General features: G+C 44.7%; 2 protein-coding genes across 6 annotated transcripts in view; one reads left to right on the forward strand and one right to left on the reverse strand.

The window, feature by feature from the left end:
* The window catches only part of LOC134468876 (ryanodine receptor 3-like), a 204,102-nt gene extending 197,853 nt beyond the window's left edge, over positions 1-6,249 (forward strand). For all 5 annotated transcript variants that reach the window (XM_063222788.1, XM_063222790.1, XM_063222791.1 and 2 more), the window contains 7 exons: positions 49-195; positions 991-1,125; positions 2,589-2,745; positions 2,860-2,924; positions 3,238-3,338; positions 3,463-3,514; positions 5,028-6,249. In XM_063222788.1, coding sequence (XP_063078858.1) covers positions 49-195; positions 991-1,125; positions 2,589-2,745; positions 2,860-2,924; positions 3,238-3,338; positions 3,463-3,514; positions 5,028-5,123 — 753 coding nt within the window. In that variant the 3' untranslated portion in view covers positions 5,124-6,249. The remainder of the gene's footprint in view (positions 1-48; positions 196-990; positions 1,126-2,588; positions 2,746-2,859; positions 2,925-3,237; positions 3,339-3,462; positions 3,515-5,027) is intronic.
* The window catches only part of aven (apoptosis, caspase activation inhibitor), a 39,891-nt gene continuing 33,915 nt past the window's right edge, over positions 6,195-12,170 (reverse strand). The window contains exons 3-6 of the mRNA XM_063222794.1: positions 8,292-8,362; positions 8,009-8,104; positions 7,275-7,602; positions 6,195-7,021 (exon numbers count right to left, since the gene is read on the reverse strand). Of these exons, the coding sequence (XP_063078864.1) occupies positions 6,885-7,021; positions 7,275-7,602; positions 8,009-8,104; positions 8,292-8,362 (632 nt within the window). The 3' untranslated portion in view covers positions 6,195-6,884. The remainder of the gene's footprint in view (positions 7,022-7,274; positions 7,603-8,008; positions 8,105-8,291; positions 8,363-12,170) is intronic.

Below are 12,170 nucleotides of genomic sequence, written 5' to 3' on the forward strand. Positions count from 1 at the left end.
AATAGAAAGAACCCTCCTGTCTCTGTCTCCCCTGTTGTCTGGCTGCAGAACTTCCTGTATCTGGTGTGGTACACTACCATGTCCATCCTGGGCCATTACAACAACTTCTTCTTCGCGGCCCACCTGCTGGACATTGCCATGGGCGTCAAGACCCTCAGGACCATCCTCTCCTCTGTCACCCACAACGGCAAGCAGGCAAGTGTCTGATTAGATTGCACAGGATTAGGTAAGATTCAACTTCATTTACAGGCCAGTGTGTGCCATGTGGGATAATAAAGCGTGTTATGTTTGTAGTAGTAGACATACTCGACTAGAGTACACTTAATTGTGGCCAGGGGAGAATTTGTCATGGGCTTATAATAGTGACTGCTTCAGATACTAGAGTCACATCATAGCCTATATGAAACAACACTTAATGTAAACACTGTCTGTTGTATGTGGTGTGTCGGTGCCATGTAAGTTGCTTTAAGTAAGTTGTCCATAAGGGCACCCAGGTATTTATCAAATAGAAAGTTCTGAGGGTGTTCTTCATGTGTCTTTTTTAATATATCTTTGTTAGCCCCTGCTTTTCAATACACAGCATATCCCCTTCACCATGAATGAATACAGGTGAAAGTAGAATAAGTAGTCACCAGGGGGCACTGTTGGCTCAGTATCATATTATCACCAGCATCCACACCACAGCCTCGTCCCCTCCCGTTAGCAGCAGCCAGCCACAGGGCCGCTGATAGCTTTGGGATCCGGGACAGTCATGAGACATGGTCCACCCAGTACCCACCCAATACATATGTCATGGATACCCAGTTCTGCGCCCCCCTTCTGCTTGGGCAACTGACCCCTTTGCCACCCCCTCCTTGTCGGCTTCCCTGAGCCAGCCACAACTGCAACTGCCACTGGTGGTGGGCGATTGTTGACACTTGACTCGTGCCATGATAAAAGCCTCATTGATTTGTGTGTGTGTGTGTGTGTGTGTGTGTGTCCATCCCACAGCTTGTGTTGACCGTTGGGCTGCTGGCGGTGGTGGTGTACCTCTACACAGTGGTGGCCTTCAACTTCTTCCGCAAGTTCTACAACAAGAGCGAGGACGAGGACGAGCCTGACATGAAATGCGATGACATGATGACGGTGAGTGCTGCTGCACCTGCATGTCCCCACAGGGTTGTTGTCAGGGCAACACACAGGCTAGATATGGCTGCAGCCTAGGGGCCCCCACCTGCCAGGAGGGCCCTGATTGGCCAAAAGTGAAATATTGAAGAATTACAAGATGCAATATGAAAAATTTCATCTGTCGTGTTGAGTACAGTTGGTGTTGTTCTTAATTCCTAGATCGTAATGTGACTGTGACACTCTGTACATTTGTGTCGAAATTTGCCCTCCAGGGGGCCCATAGCAACTTTTAGCCTAGAGGCCCCAGTGCATCCTAATCCGGCCCTGGTCATTGTGCACATCCCCATCAGGATTTCAACTGGCCATGCAGAAGTTTCCCTTGAGTCATGCCAATTAATGTATCTTGCTGACAAACAAACTTTGCCAGGCCAACCAACTTTGTTTTTATCTTATTAAACTGTGCCAGCCATTTAAGTGTTTGCAAGCTAAGAACTTACAAGGTTTGAACAATGCAAATTCATACACATACAGTGCAGTACAAATGCATGTTCATACACATACAAATATCACCCAAAGAGGTGACGACAGGTTTTAAATACCCTTGTGTCAAGGCTCTTAAGCCTACTGACTTTGTTTTAAACTTACTGAACTGCTACACCCTTCCAAGTAATTGCAAACTAACAACACACAATTACAATGTCTAAATAATGTGTTTGTACTACATGTACCATGCATTGCCTAAACTGATGACTCAATGTCTTCCACTGTGTGCCCACTGCTACCTGTTCCACATGGGTGTGAGCTGGTCCATATAGACCCCTTGCACCTCCCTTGACAACCGTCGTCAGTACGAACTCAGAGGACAATCAGGTTTTATCCCCATTGGTCAGCTCATTTCTTGAAACTGAGATGACATTCACATTACTTCAAGGGTCATTTGACGAAACGTTCTTACGCTTCTACACAACCTTTCAGATAACTAGCAAAATGTCATGTCTCCCTGAACTGCTCATTCATGCTTCAAAATTGAATCCCTCTCCCATATAAAGTCAGTACCTAACAATTGCATAGATCATTCTCAACTGCTTTGCCTCACTCAACTGCTGCTCTGGAGAGAACAATTGCAGTATTAGACAATTGACTAATCCGTTTAGATAAGCAAAATAATATTCAGAAAATGTGCTAATTGTGTGCACATTTTCTTAATTGAGGGCTACGTGCACTAACTTACTTGTAGGCTACTAACTTATTGTAATAACCATTTGCAAAGATGCACTAGACATTTGAGACCTGTACAAAGAATTAGAAATTTGATGAAAGCAAATTCTTTATCCACATTTTTTTTTTAGGTCTTGGTCATTGGTATACACAGTATATGCGTGTGTAACCATGTCTGTATATAGTGCGTTTCTAGTGTTTACCTGTTTCACATGTAAGTGTGTGCGTGTAACCATGTGTATACTGTATGCGCTTCTACACAGTGCTACCTGTTCCACATGTACGTGGGTGTGAGGGCTGGCGGTGGCATCGGTGACGAGATCGAGGACCCGGCTGGTGACCCCTCTGAGCTCTACCGCATCCTCTTCGACATCACCTTCTTCTTCTTCGTCATCGTCATCCTCCTGGCCATCATCCAGGGTTCGTAACGAGACACAATGGCAATTGCTGTAGTCATAAAATCCTATGTCCACTTACAGAACACTACGTAGGACTTCTCTAAGACTGCAATTCCCTGTTCTCTCTCACACACAGGTTTGATTATTGATGCCTTTGGGGAGCTGAGAGGCCAGCAGGACCAAGTCAAGGAGGACATGGAGGTCAGTGCCGTAGTACCGTAGACCAGTGTTTCCCAACCAGGGGTACGGGTACCACTAGGGGTACGCGAGCACACTGCAGGGGGTACGTGGGAAAATTAACAAATGCATGGGGAATAGTCACATTGGCATATAGAGCATGAGTGAGGGGTACTCATCTTAGGACAAAAAGGCTTAGGGGGTACACAAGACAAAAAAGGTTGGGAAACACTGCCGTCGACTAATGCAATTCCTCAAGCACCTTTCAATTTCACCTCTTCACATAACGAATGTCCTCATTATAATTTATAACGTCCCGAGACTGTGTCCTTTGCAGACCAAATGCTTCATCTGTGGGATCGGTAATGACTACTTTGACACGACGCCCCACGGCTTCGAGACACACACCTTACAAGAGCACAACTTGGCCAACTACCTGTGAGTGTGCCGTTTCCTCTCCAGCATTTACTTGTAACTACACACATGCAGTGCGATCCTATACCAAAAGCTCTCATTATCTATTTTCCCTGATGGTCTCTGTGCATCTCTTGTGCTTTTGTAGATTTTTCCTGATGTATCTGATCAACAAGGACGAAACTGAGTACACGGGTCAGGTAGGTAAAACTCAAATCTGTTGCTGGTCAGGAAAAGAAAAGGCTGCCAAGGGCTTTGTGAAGTACATTTTTTTTGTTTTCAATACTGCAGTTTGCCCATTTCATCATTGTTTGTTAGAGTGCCGAGGCCGGATTTCTAAAAAAGCAGGTCAAGTCTGGCTTTTGTGAACTCAAAGGTGGTGAAGTGGCGAAGTTCCAAATGGAGGTGTTACAAACAGCACCACGGTCTCTTTTTCTAGAGGGTTTAGCACTTACTGTAGTCCAGACTACTGCTGGCCGGCAGCAGCCTAATCACTGACTACAATGCCTACTTGGCATTACTAAGGTGCCACTGGGGCTCAAAGACAAGGAGGCTTAGCTCTCAGACGGATAAAATTAAATGGGGGTCTTCACCCCCTTGTTCCTATACTAAGCCATATAGAGAATGGGAATGTGCCGTTTTCAGGATTACTTAATACAAGCATATTCATTTCTACCTGAAATATCCATCATCAGAACCATGCAGGAGAAATACTAAGACACTTGCCAAAATGTCTCAATACCTTTATGCCAGATGGGACAATAGTAATATTTCTCTCAACAAAATGAGCGGATCACGAATTAGCTTTTTATGTAAGAGCTGGAGGGTAGCTCTAGTTTCTGCCGGTTACATCATTTAAATTAGAATAGAAGTCCTACATGTAGTTATACAGTTATACATGCAGTTTTTTTTGTAGAGAGCATCTCTGTTTACTGTGTAACACTGTAATAACAGTGCAGGAGGGAGTTATGTGGTCTTTTCATCATGATATACAGCCATGGCCAAAAGTATTGGCACCCCTTCAATTCTGTTAGAAAATACTCAATTTCTTCCAGAAAATTATTGCAATCAAAAATTCTTTGTTATTAATATCTTCATTTGTTTTTTCTTGCAATGAAAAAACACAAAAGAGAATGAAAAAAAGTCAAATGAATGATTATTTTACACAAAACATCCTCAGCCTAATACTTGGTAGCACAACCTTTAGACAAAATATCTGCGAACAGCCACGTGCGGTCAATGAGCTTCCTGGACACTCTGCTGGAATTTTCTCTTTTGTGTTTTTTCATTGCAAGAAAACAAATGAAGATCTTAATAACAAAGAATTTGTGATTGCAATCATTTTCTGGAAGAAATTGAGTATTTTCTAACAGAATTGAAGGGGTGCCAATACTTTTGGCCATTGCTGTACGCTCTGAAGTAACATAAAAGAGAAGTATACAGTAACTATGGTTTTGCATATATTCAGTAATTATAGTGAAATAGTAGGAGGGTTTCAGGGCACTGGCTAGATTACCCTAAAATAACTCTTGTAATATCACTTCTAGACATCCATTGAAGTTAAATTCTCTCTCTCTCTCTCTCTCTCTCTCTCTCACTTCTCCCACTGTCTCTGTTTCATTGTTTTGCTCTGTTGCTAATTCATTCTCTTGCTTTTGTCATTTCTTTGTCCTCCCTCACTCACTCGCTCTCCCTCTCCCTCTCCCTCTGTAGGAGTCGTATGTGTGGAATCTCTACCAACAGAGGTGCTGGGACTTCTTCCCAGCCGGAGACTGCTTCCGCAAACAATATGAGGACCAGCTAGGCTAGGAGGGCCACTTGGAGTCCCTAGCCAATAATCTGACTGACTGCAAACAATCAAACCTTAAAAGAAAAGGAAGGGAAAAGAAGGGAAAAATGGAAAACTGAAAACCAACACCTCAACATTACATTTAACCTCCATGCTGCTGTCAAAGAAAGAAGTCACTGGAAGAAAAAAAAGAAAAGAAATACCACCACTGCTTTTGACTTAATGGAGACGTACGAGAAACTGCGATTCGAGTGACTTTCTTACGTGGACACCTTTGCTATGAAGAAGAGAAGGCTAATAATGCCAAAACACCAACCTACCGAATTATCACTTGTGTGATGGAACCGTTATATATACACGTATATATATATAGATAAAAGAGTTGCCTTTCCACCTACTAAGCCCACACCTGTTGCACAATTTGTCTTGACCTGTAAAATTGACGTCTTATCGGCGAGGGTTAAGGTGAACTGAGTGAATGTGACACAAAAAAATATGCACAAGAAGTACTGCTGATGGATTTTACCAAGCACTTCACAATGAAAGAAAATGATACAACAATGAAAAAATGTACATTACCTTTTACAAACGAAGGTGTATGTGTTGCCGCAAATACACAGTTACAGGAAGACTTGAGCCCATTTTAATGTATTATCAAGTGTCAAAAGTGCCTTAGAAAGACAAACTATGCAAAAAAAAACCTATGAACATGAAGATTTGAACACTTTATCCCTCCTCATTGTTTAGCATTTTAGGTGCCCTGGAGTAGTTGAGGCATTGTTACACCTACAGTAGGGTTAGTTTTGTGGCTTTAGTTGGCGTTTGTTCTAGGATACAGCCGTTGCCATAGCAATAAAAGGCTTTATCAGTTTGGATTTGTTCTCCGCTACTGGGGGGGGGGGCTTCATGCCCACCTGCACTCATTCACCACAAAGCATTTTAGAGCAAGTCACAGCTGCAAAATCAAACAAAAATAAAGGATGAAAAAAAGGAACAAACCATTAATTTATTTAAGGACAGAAAAAAATGAGTTCAAAAAAATGTAAACTGCTATTGTATGGCCATTTGTATGTATGTAGTAGCTTTCGGTGATAGCCATGACTTTTTTTGGGGAGGGGGGAAAAGAGAATAAAGCAACCGATGCAATAAATCCAAAGGTGTCAGTCATTTTCTCCAGGCACATCAATCTATTCTACGCCAGACGCAGACGACAGACCGACCAGCCGGGCCTCAAAGTCACCCAAAGACGCGACACTTGTTAGGCTGAGTTATGCCTCACGGAGCTAAGAGGATGTCACATCTGTGCACGGGTGACTACACAGGCCGCACACGCACACGCACAGTGTCCGACAACTCAAGAGAGACTAAGAGGGCACACTGTCAGAATACAAATCTGAAATAACACGTCAGTCTGCTTAAGTCCTGGTGATATAGCCGTGCGTTGTTGAGGAAGACTGGTTCCGAAGCAGCGGCTGAGTACGGGGATTGGTTACGGATGGATTGCTTTTTTTGGTCTTCGTTTCCTTTTTGGCAAAAAATTAAACTGCATTCAGGCTATGTGATTTTTGCAGCTGTACGTAGAGTATGTTCTGCTGACTGGCAGCAGCTGCGTGTCTCTATGTAATGCGAATCAGGAGCACCAGCATTCTTTCCCTTTTGTGACAGATGGTTGGACCGTCGCTATGGTGTTATCCTCCGAGACCGCTGATTGGGCCTCTGGTCTGGTCTTGGGGCCCTTTGAGACTGCTGATTGGCCCGGCTGGATGAGATGAGCGCTGTGGTCAGGAGATCATGCTGTCCAGCCAGCCCTCAAGGTCCTCCTCGGTCACTTCCTGTTTCACAGGAACAGCTTTGGGTGGGACTTCCTGTTCCTTTGCCGCCTCCACCCCCTCCTCAGCTTTCTTCTCTTCAGCTCCATCTATGAAGAAAGAACAGTGAAAGAATAGTTTTAGATGGAGATCTTGGAGAGCTTACAGATTTTTTTTTCAGGATCCATCTGTGAAAAAGAATACTGAAAGTGAACTGTCAACCGATTGCAACTACTGTGCTGTACTGCTGGCTAAAATGTACATCATCTGCCAGACATAGTAGGCCTACAAGCAACCTAAGCTACAACCTCTACCTGCTGGTCCAACTATTAAACCTCTGACACATGCACCTCACTCACTTACTTTGACTAGGGCTGAGCTCTGGGCTGCTTGGGTGGGGGTCAGAGATGGAGAGCTCCGTGACCGGCTTCTGCAGGCCCAGGAGGAGGTCCAGCTCCTTGTCCGCCTCATCCTCTTCCTGGGTCTTCCCTGCTTTGCTTGAGGACACCCGAGCCCCTTCTGGGGCGTCTGGGGCTTCCGGGGCTCTGGCTGCCCCTGCTGTTGGTTTCACCGGGCCAGGAGCAACAGCAGCAGCGGTCACCTTAAACGCCCCGCCACTCCCCAGAGGGCCACTGCTGGTGTCCGGTTTGGTCACCATGGAAACAGCAGGTAGGTCTGCCGGTGTGGCCTCCTAGGAGAGGGGGAGAGGATAAAATGTCATGTCTTGATTTAAGTTATGCTGCACAATGCTGACTATGTAGGGGGTTGCACAAGATACCGTAGAGGCAGGCAGACTGGCGGACGGATTGATCAAGCCTACTACAGACCACTTAGTTTGCTTGACTCACAATGAGGTTTTATGCTTAAATGAAATGCACACTTCAACTCCTGTAAAGTATTAGTGGTTATAGGATCAATTTACAATGGAAATGTCCCAGCTGGTGGTCATGATCTGGACAATAATGAGCTTGCTTAAAAGAAAAGAAAGAAAGAATCACTCTATCACAATCATGGAAATGAATTATCTGTGCCCAGTTTAAGGGGTGGGGGTGGGCAGAGATGGCCAGGAGGTACGAGGTGGGGGGTGGGGGACCTACCTGAACGAGCTCTGGCTCCAAGTTGAGTCGCTGGTGGAGGGGCAGCTCCTGAAGAGTCTGGGTCAGGACTGCCAGATCCAGAAACACACCGGACATCTACAGACAGACGTGGTAGTCACAGAGATGAGAGGAGCCAACACACGCACACACACACAGATGTTAGAAAATAGAGGGAGAAGGGGAGAGAGAGAGAGAATTACAATGGCCCCAACAAATACATTGAAATATAAGATAACCTTCAGTAGGCAGACAAATTACATGATAAAGTGTAGTGAAGTCAAACCTGGTGTGAAGCCAGCGAGTCCGCCTCCCAATCTTTCTCCTCAGCAAACCGGAACTGTGAAAAAGAGTCCCCTGGAAAAAGAGAACAAAAAGTTGTTACGCAATAAGCTCATAACTAATTCTTCTCACCTTGTAGCAGTACTCCATCAACAGCAGCAAATTGCATGGAGTTTATTCCTCAGCACACACACACACACAAACGAGCTCTCTCTCACTCATAAAATATTGAAATGTAGGAATCCGACTGCAATTAAACACTAAACAGACACTAACGCATTATCACCATCAACAAGAACTGATCTACTCAGATTGAGTCAAGGTGATGCTCTCGGATGATGAGTTATCCCAGGGCCTGCTCCTGTGTGTTTGCACAAGCGTGGGTGGGGAACACATGACAATCACCCAGTGCTTCCATTATTAGCCTCTTCAAGAGAACAGCTTTGGCTTTCATCCGGCACAATAACAGGCTTCATTCTCGCATGCTTGTCACGATTATAATGCACTCACTTTGGAAACCTGAGCACATACAGTATTAGAGGAAAAGGAGGCCTGATCAAAGTACATTTTGGGTTATCTATATGCGCAGGATTAAGCTCATCCGGTATTAATGTTATTTTGGCTCTGTGCCATGTTGTATGTGTAAATACGACGTACTATGATAAAATCGATCACAACTAAAGGCAATTAAATGCAAAGAAAACCAAATGATCCCTACTCAAGTCAAATCAATAAATCCAATTGCATTCATAAAACCCAATACTACCGTTTGTAAGAATTGCTAGTTAGGAAGGACAGATCTTTTCCCCCTACATGCTGCAATGTAGATTATCCCTTGACAATTACACCTGTTAGACAACATTACAAGTGTCTTCTCCTCCCATCTCGTCTACGGCTATTGATTGGCCTACAGTCAATCAGAAGGCCGTATCTACGAGTGAGAAAGCCACGGGGGCCTTCAAGTAGACCAATTAGGGGGTAGCTGACACTATGAGATGTTTAAGCAGTTCCCTCAGGGCTGTAAAACCACAATCGCTGCCTTTTAAAACCAACGCGTCCCTCTCGGGAAAAACATCATTTTAAATGAGCAATATCAGACGGTGGCTACACTGGATGAGTTGCGTTATGTGACAGGTGCATTGTGTAATATTTTTAGTACCGGTAGTTTCTTTCCAGAAGTCATGCTGCCCATTCTAAAAAGTTTTCATGAGTACTTGCCACCACCACCATCAAATTTTGAAGTATTCATTCTGACTGGGAAAACAGCATTTTTCATACATGAAAATGTGGATCTTCATGTCCACCATTTTGAATTTCCAGAAATCAACATTTTTAGCTGAAAAACATCCTGTACTTATCCTGTACTAGTACAGTATTATTACTAGTAAATACTATTAATACTAATACTAATACTAATACTAGTAATACTAGTAAATATTATTCATTATTTAGTAAATATTCATGAATATATTAAATGTGGCAATACTAGGCAGCACTGTTTCAATGAGCAGAATAGTTGCAAGAATCCTACTCTGGCCACCATCCCACACAGTACACCTGTAAGTCAAGTCAAGTATCGTAGAAAATACATTGAAATTAATGGGCTGTTTTTTTCTCCCTTTTTTCTGTAGAATGCTCTCTGTGCTGCCGTGTATGAAGTCTTTGACTAAATGCATTCAGTGAAGCCCAAGGATAATGATAAAGATGTGAATGGAGAAAGAAGAAATAAAACAGCATAAGAGAGATTAGACAACCACTTTTTTTGGAAACACCAAAATATTTGGACTTTTCCCGCACTCCTATCATACTTCCCAGAAAAAACAATATTGCTGTTGGCGGGAAAATGAGGTTCTCAAAACATCTGTTCCATATTTTTTGGACTTTTTCCAGTAAAGCGTAAGGCCATCGTATGGCTTTAGGCAAGGCAGTCAGTCTTCTGCTCTGTACCAGCCACACTCTGCAGAGAACACACAGCATACCAATGAAGTCCCCCACTCCCATTCACCCACTCTCACTCTCTTTCAATCTCGCTCCCTCTCTTTCTGATCATTCCTACAAATGAATATATATTTAATACTGTAACTTACATTACACGCATCACTAGGCTACACCATATGTAAAGGTATTAAGAGATCAAATGAGAAGTGTACTCACATGCACAAGCGCACACGCACAAGTACACACACACACATACACAGGCACGCACGCACGGCGGGGGACATAAAGAAGCAGCTCATCCACTATGCACAGACTGCACCAGGTGGGAAATGTACTGCATGCCATCACCAAAAAGCAACTCGCTTGCTCACACACAGGTATGTAGGCTCACTCACATACACTCACGCACGCACAATCACACGTTATGTTCTCCCTGAATGCGAAACGTGTCCGCTTTGCCAGGCGCCGTGCTCCCGCTCCGCTGCCACTCGACCCTCCACACGCTCTCAGTGGACCCATCGGCTGCTGAACCAGCTGCATTTGGCACGTGTGTGTGTGTGTGTGAGAGAGTGAGTGTGTGTGTGTGAGAGAGAGAGAGAGAGTGAGTGACTGTGTGTGAGTGTGCATGCATGTGTGAGTGAGACAGAGGGAGAGTGAGTGTGTGTGTGTGAGAGAGAGTGTGTATGCGTGTGTGAGAGAGAGATAGAGAGTGTGTGTGCGTGTGTGTGAGAGAGAGTGTCTGTGTGTGTGAGAGAGAGAGAGAGAGAGAGAGAGAGAGTGTGTGTGTGTGTGTGTGTGTGAGAGAGTGTGTATGCGTGTATGAGTGTGACTGTTTGAAGGACTGCGTGTGAGGATGTGTACAGTAGGAGTTATAGAAAGAGGGCGTGTGTGAAAGCGTGAGAGAGAGGAGGTGTATAGTGTGCAAATGCAACACTGTGTGTGTGAGTGAGAGAGAGTGTGTGTGTGGGAGAGAGAGAGTGTGTGTGTGTGTGTGTGAGTGAGTAAGAGAGAGTGAGTATCAGAGAGTGTGTGTGTGTGTGTGTGTGTGTGTGTGTGTGTGAGTGAGAGAGAGAGTGAGTGAGTGTGAAAGAGTGTGAAAGAGTGTGTGAGAGAGAAAGCGTGTGTGCCCGCGCGCGTGTGTGTGTGTGTACATGTGTGCACACGCCTGTGAGAGGCTGGCAGTGGGTTGATTGATGCTGCCATGAATGGGAGCCACGACTGCAATCACTAAATGTAGAAGTGGAGGGACAACGACTCTCCATCTGCCCGTCTGGCAGGACTTATTACGCTGATTGAATTATTAACACAATTAGCCGCTCTGACAATGCATTCTCAATGTCGAACTCAGACGCGGAGACATTAGGCTTAGGCTGCAACTGTTCCACCGACCGAGTGTGTGTGTGTGTGTGTGTGTGTGTGTGTGTGTGTGTGTGTGTGTGTGTGTGTGTGTGTGTGTGTGTGTGTGTGTGTGTGTGTGTGTGTGTGTGTGTGTGTGTGTGTGTGTGTGTTTCTATGTGCCGGGCATTTCTAAGCGTGCATGTGGGATCCAAATGTATTTTATAAGACAGGAAAATCAGACTGTGTGTGTGTGTGGCCATGATATCGGTGTGTGTGTGTGTGTGTGTGTTTGTGTGTTGGAAGAGTCACGTGCTAGCATCTGAGCCACATGTATGCTCTGATGTAACGTCCACTTGCCTGTCCTGCGTTTGGCCTCGGCAGCAGCAGGCCTCTTAGGTAATGCTAGCGCAGCAGCAGTCCCCTGGCATTAGTGCAGAGCATGACTGCTTTGCTTTGAGCATGTGCATTAACAGACGGACGGGAAGTCATAACACAGGAGATTTCAAGAGAGACATCTCACCCCTCTCTACGCTCACCCCTCTCTACACACACTGACACACACACACATACGCACAAGCACACACACACGCAGACGCACACACACACT

This window comes from Engraulis encrasicolus, chromosome 18, assembly GCF_034702125.1.
Source record: "Engraulis encrasicolus isolate BLACKSEA-1 chromosome 18, IST_EnEncr_1.0, whole genome shotgun sequence".
NCBI classification, from domain to species: domain Eukaryota; kingdom Metazoa; phylum Chordata; class Actinopteri; order Clupeiformes; family Engraulidae; genus Engraulis; species Engraulis encrasicolus.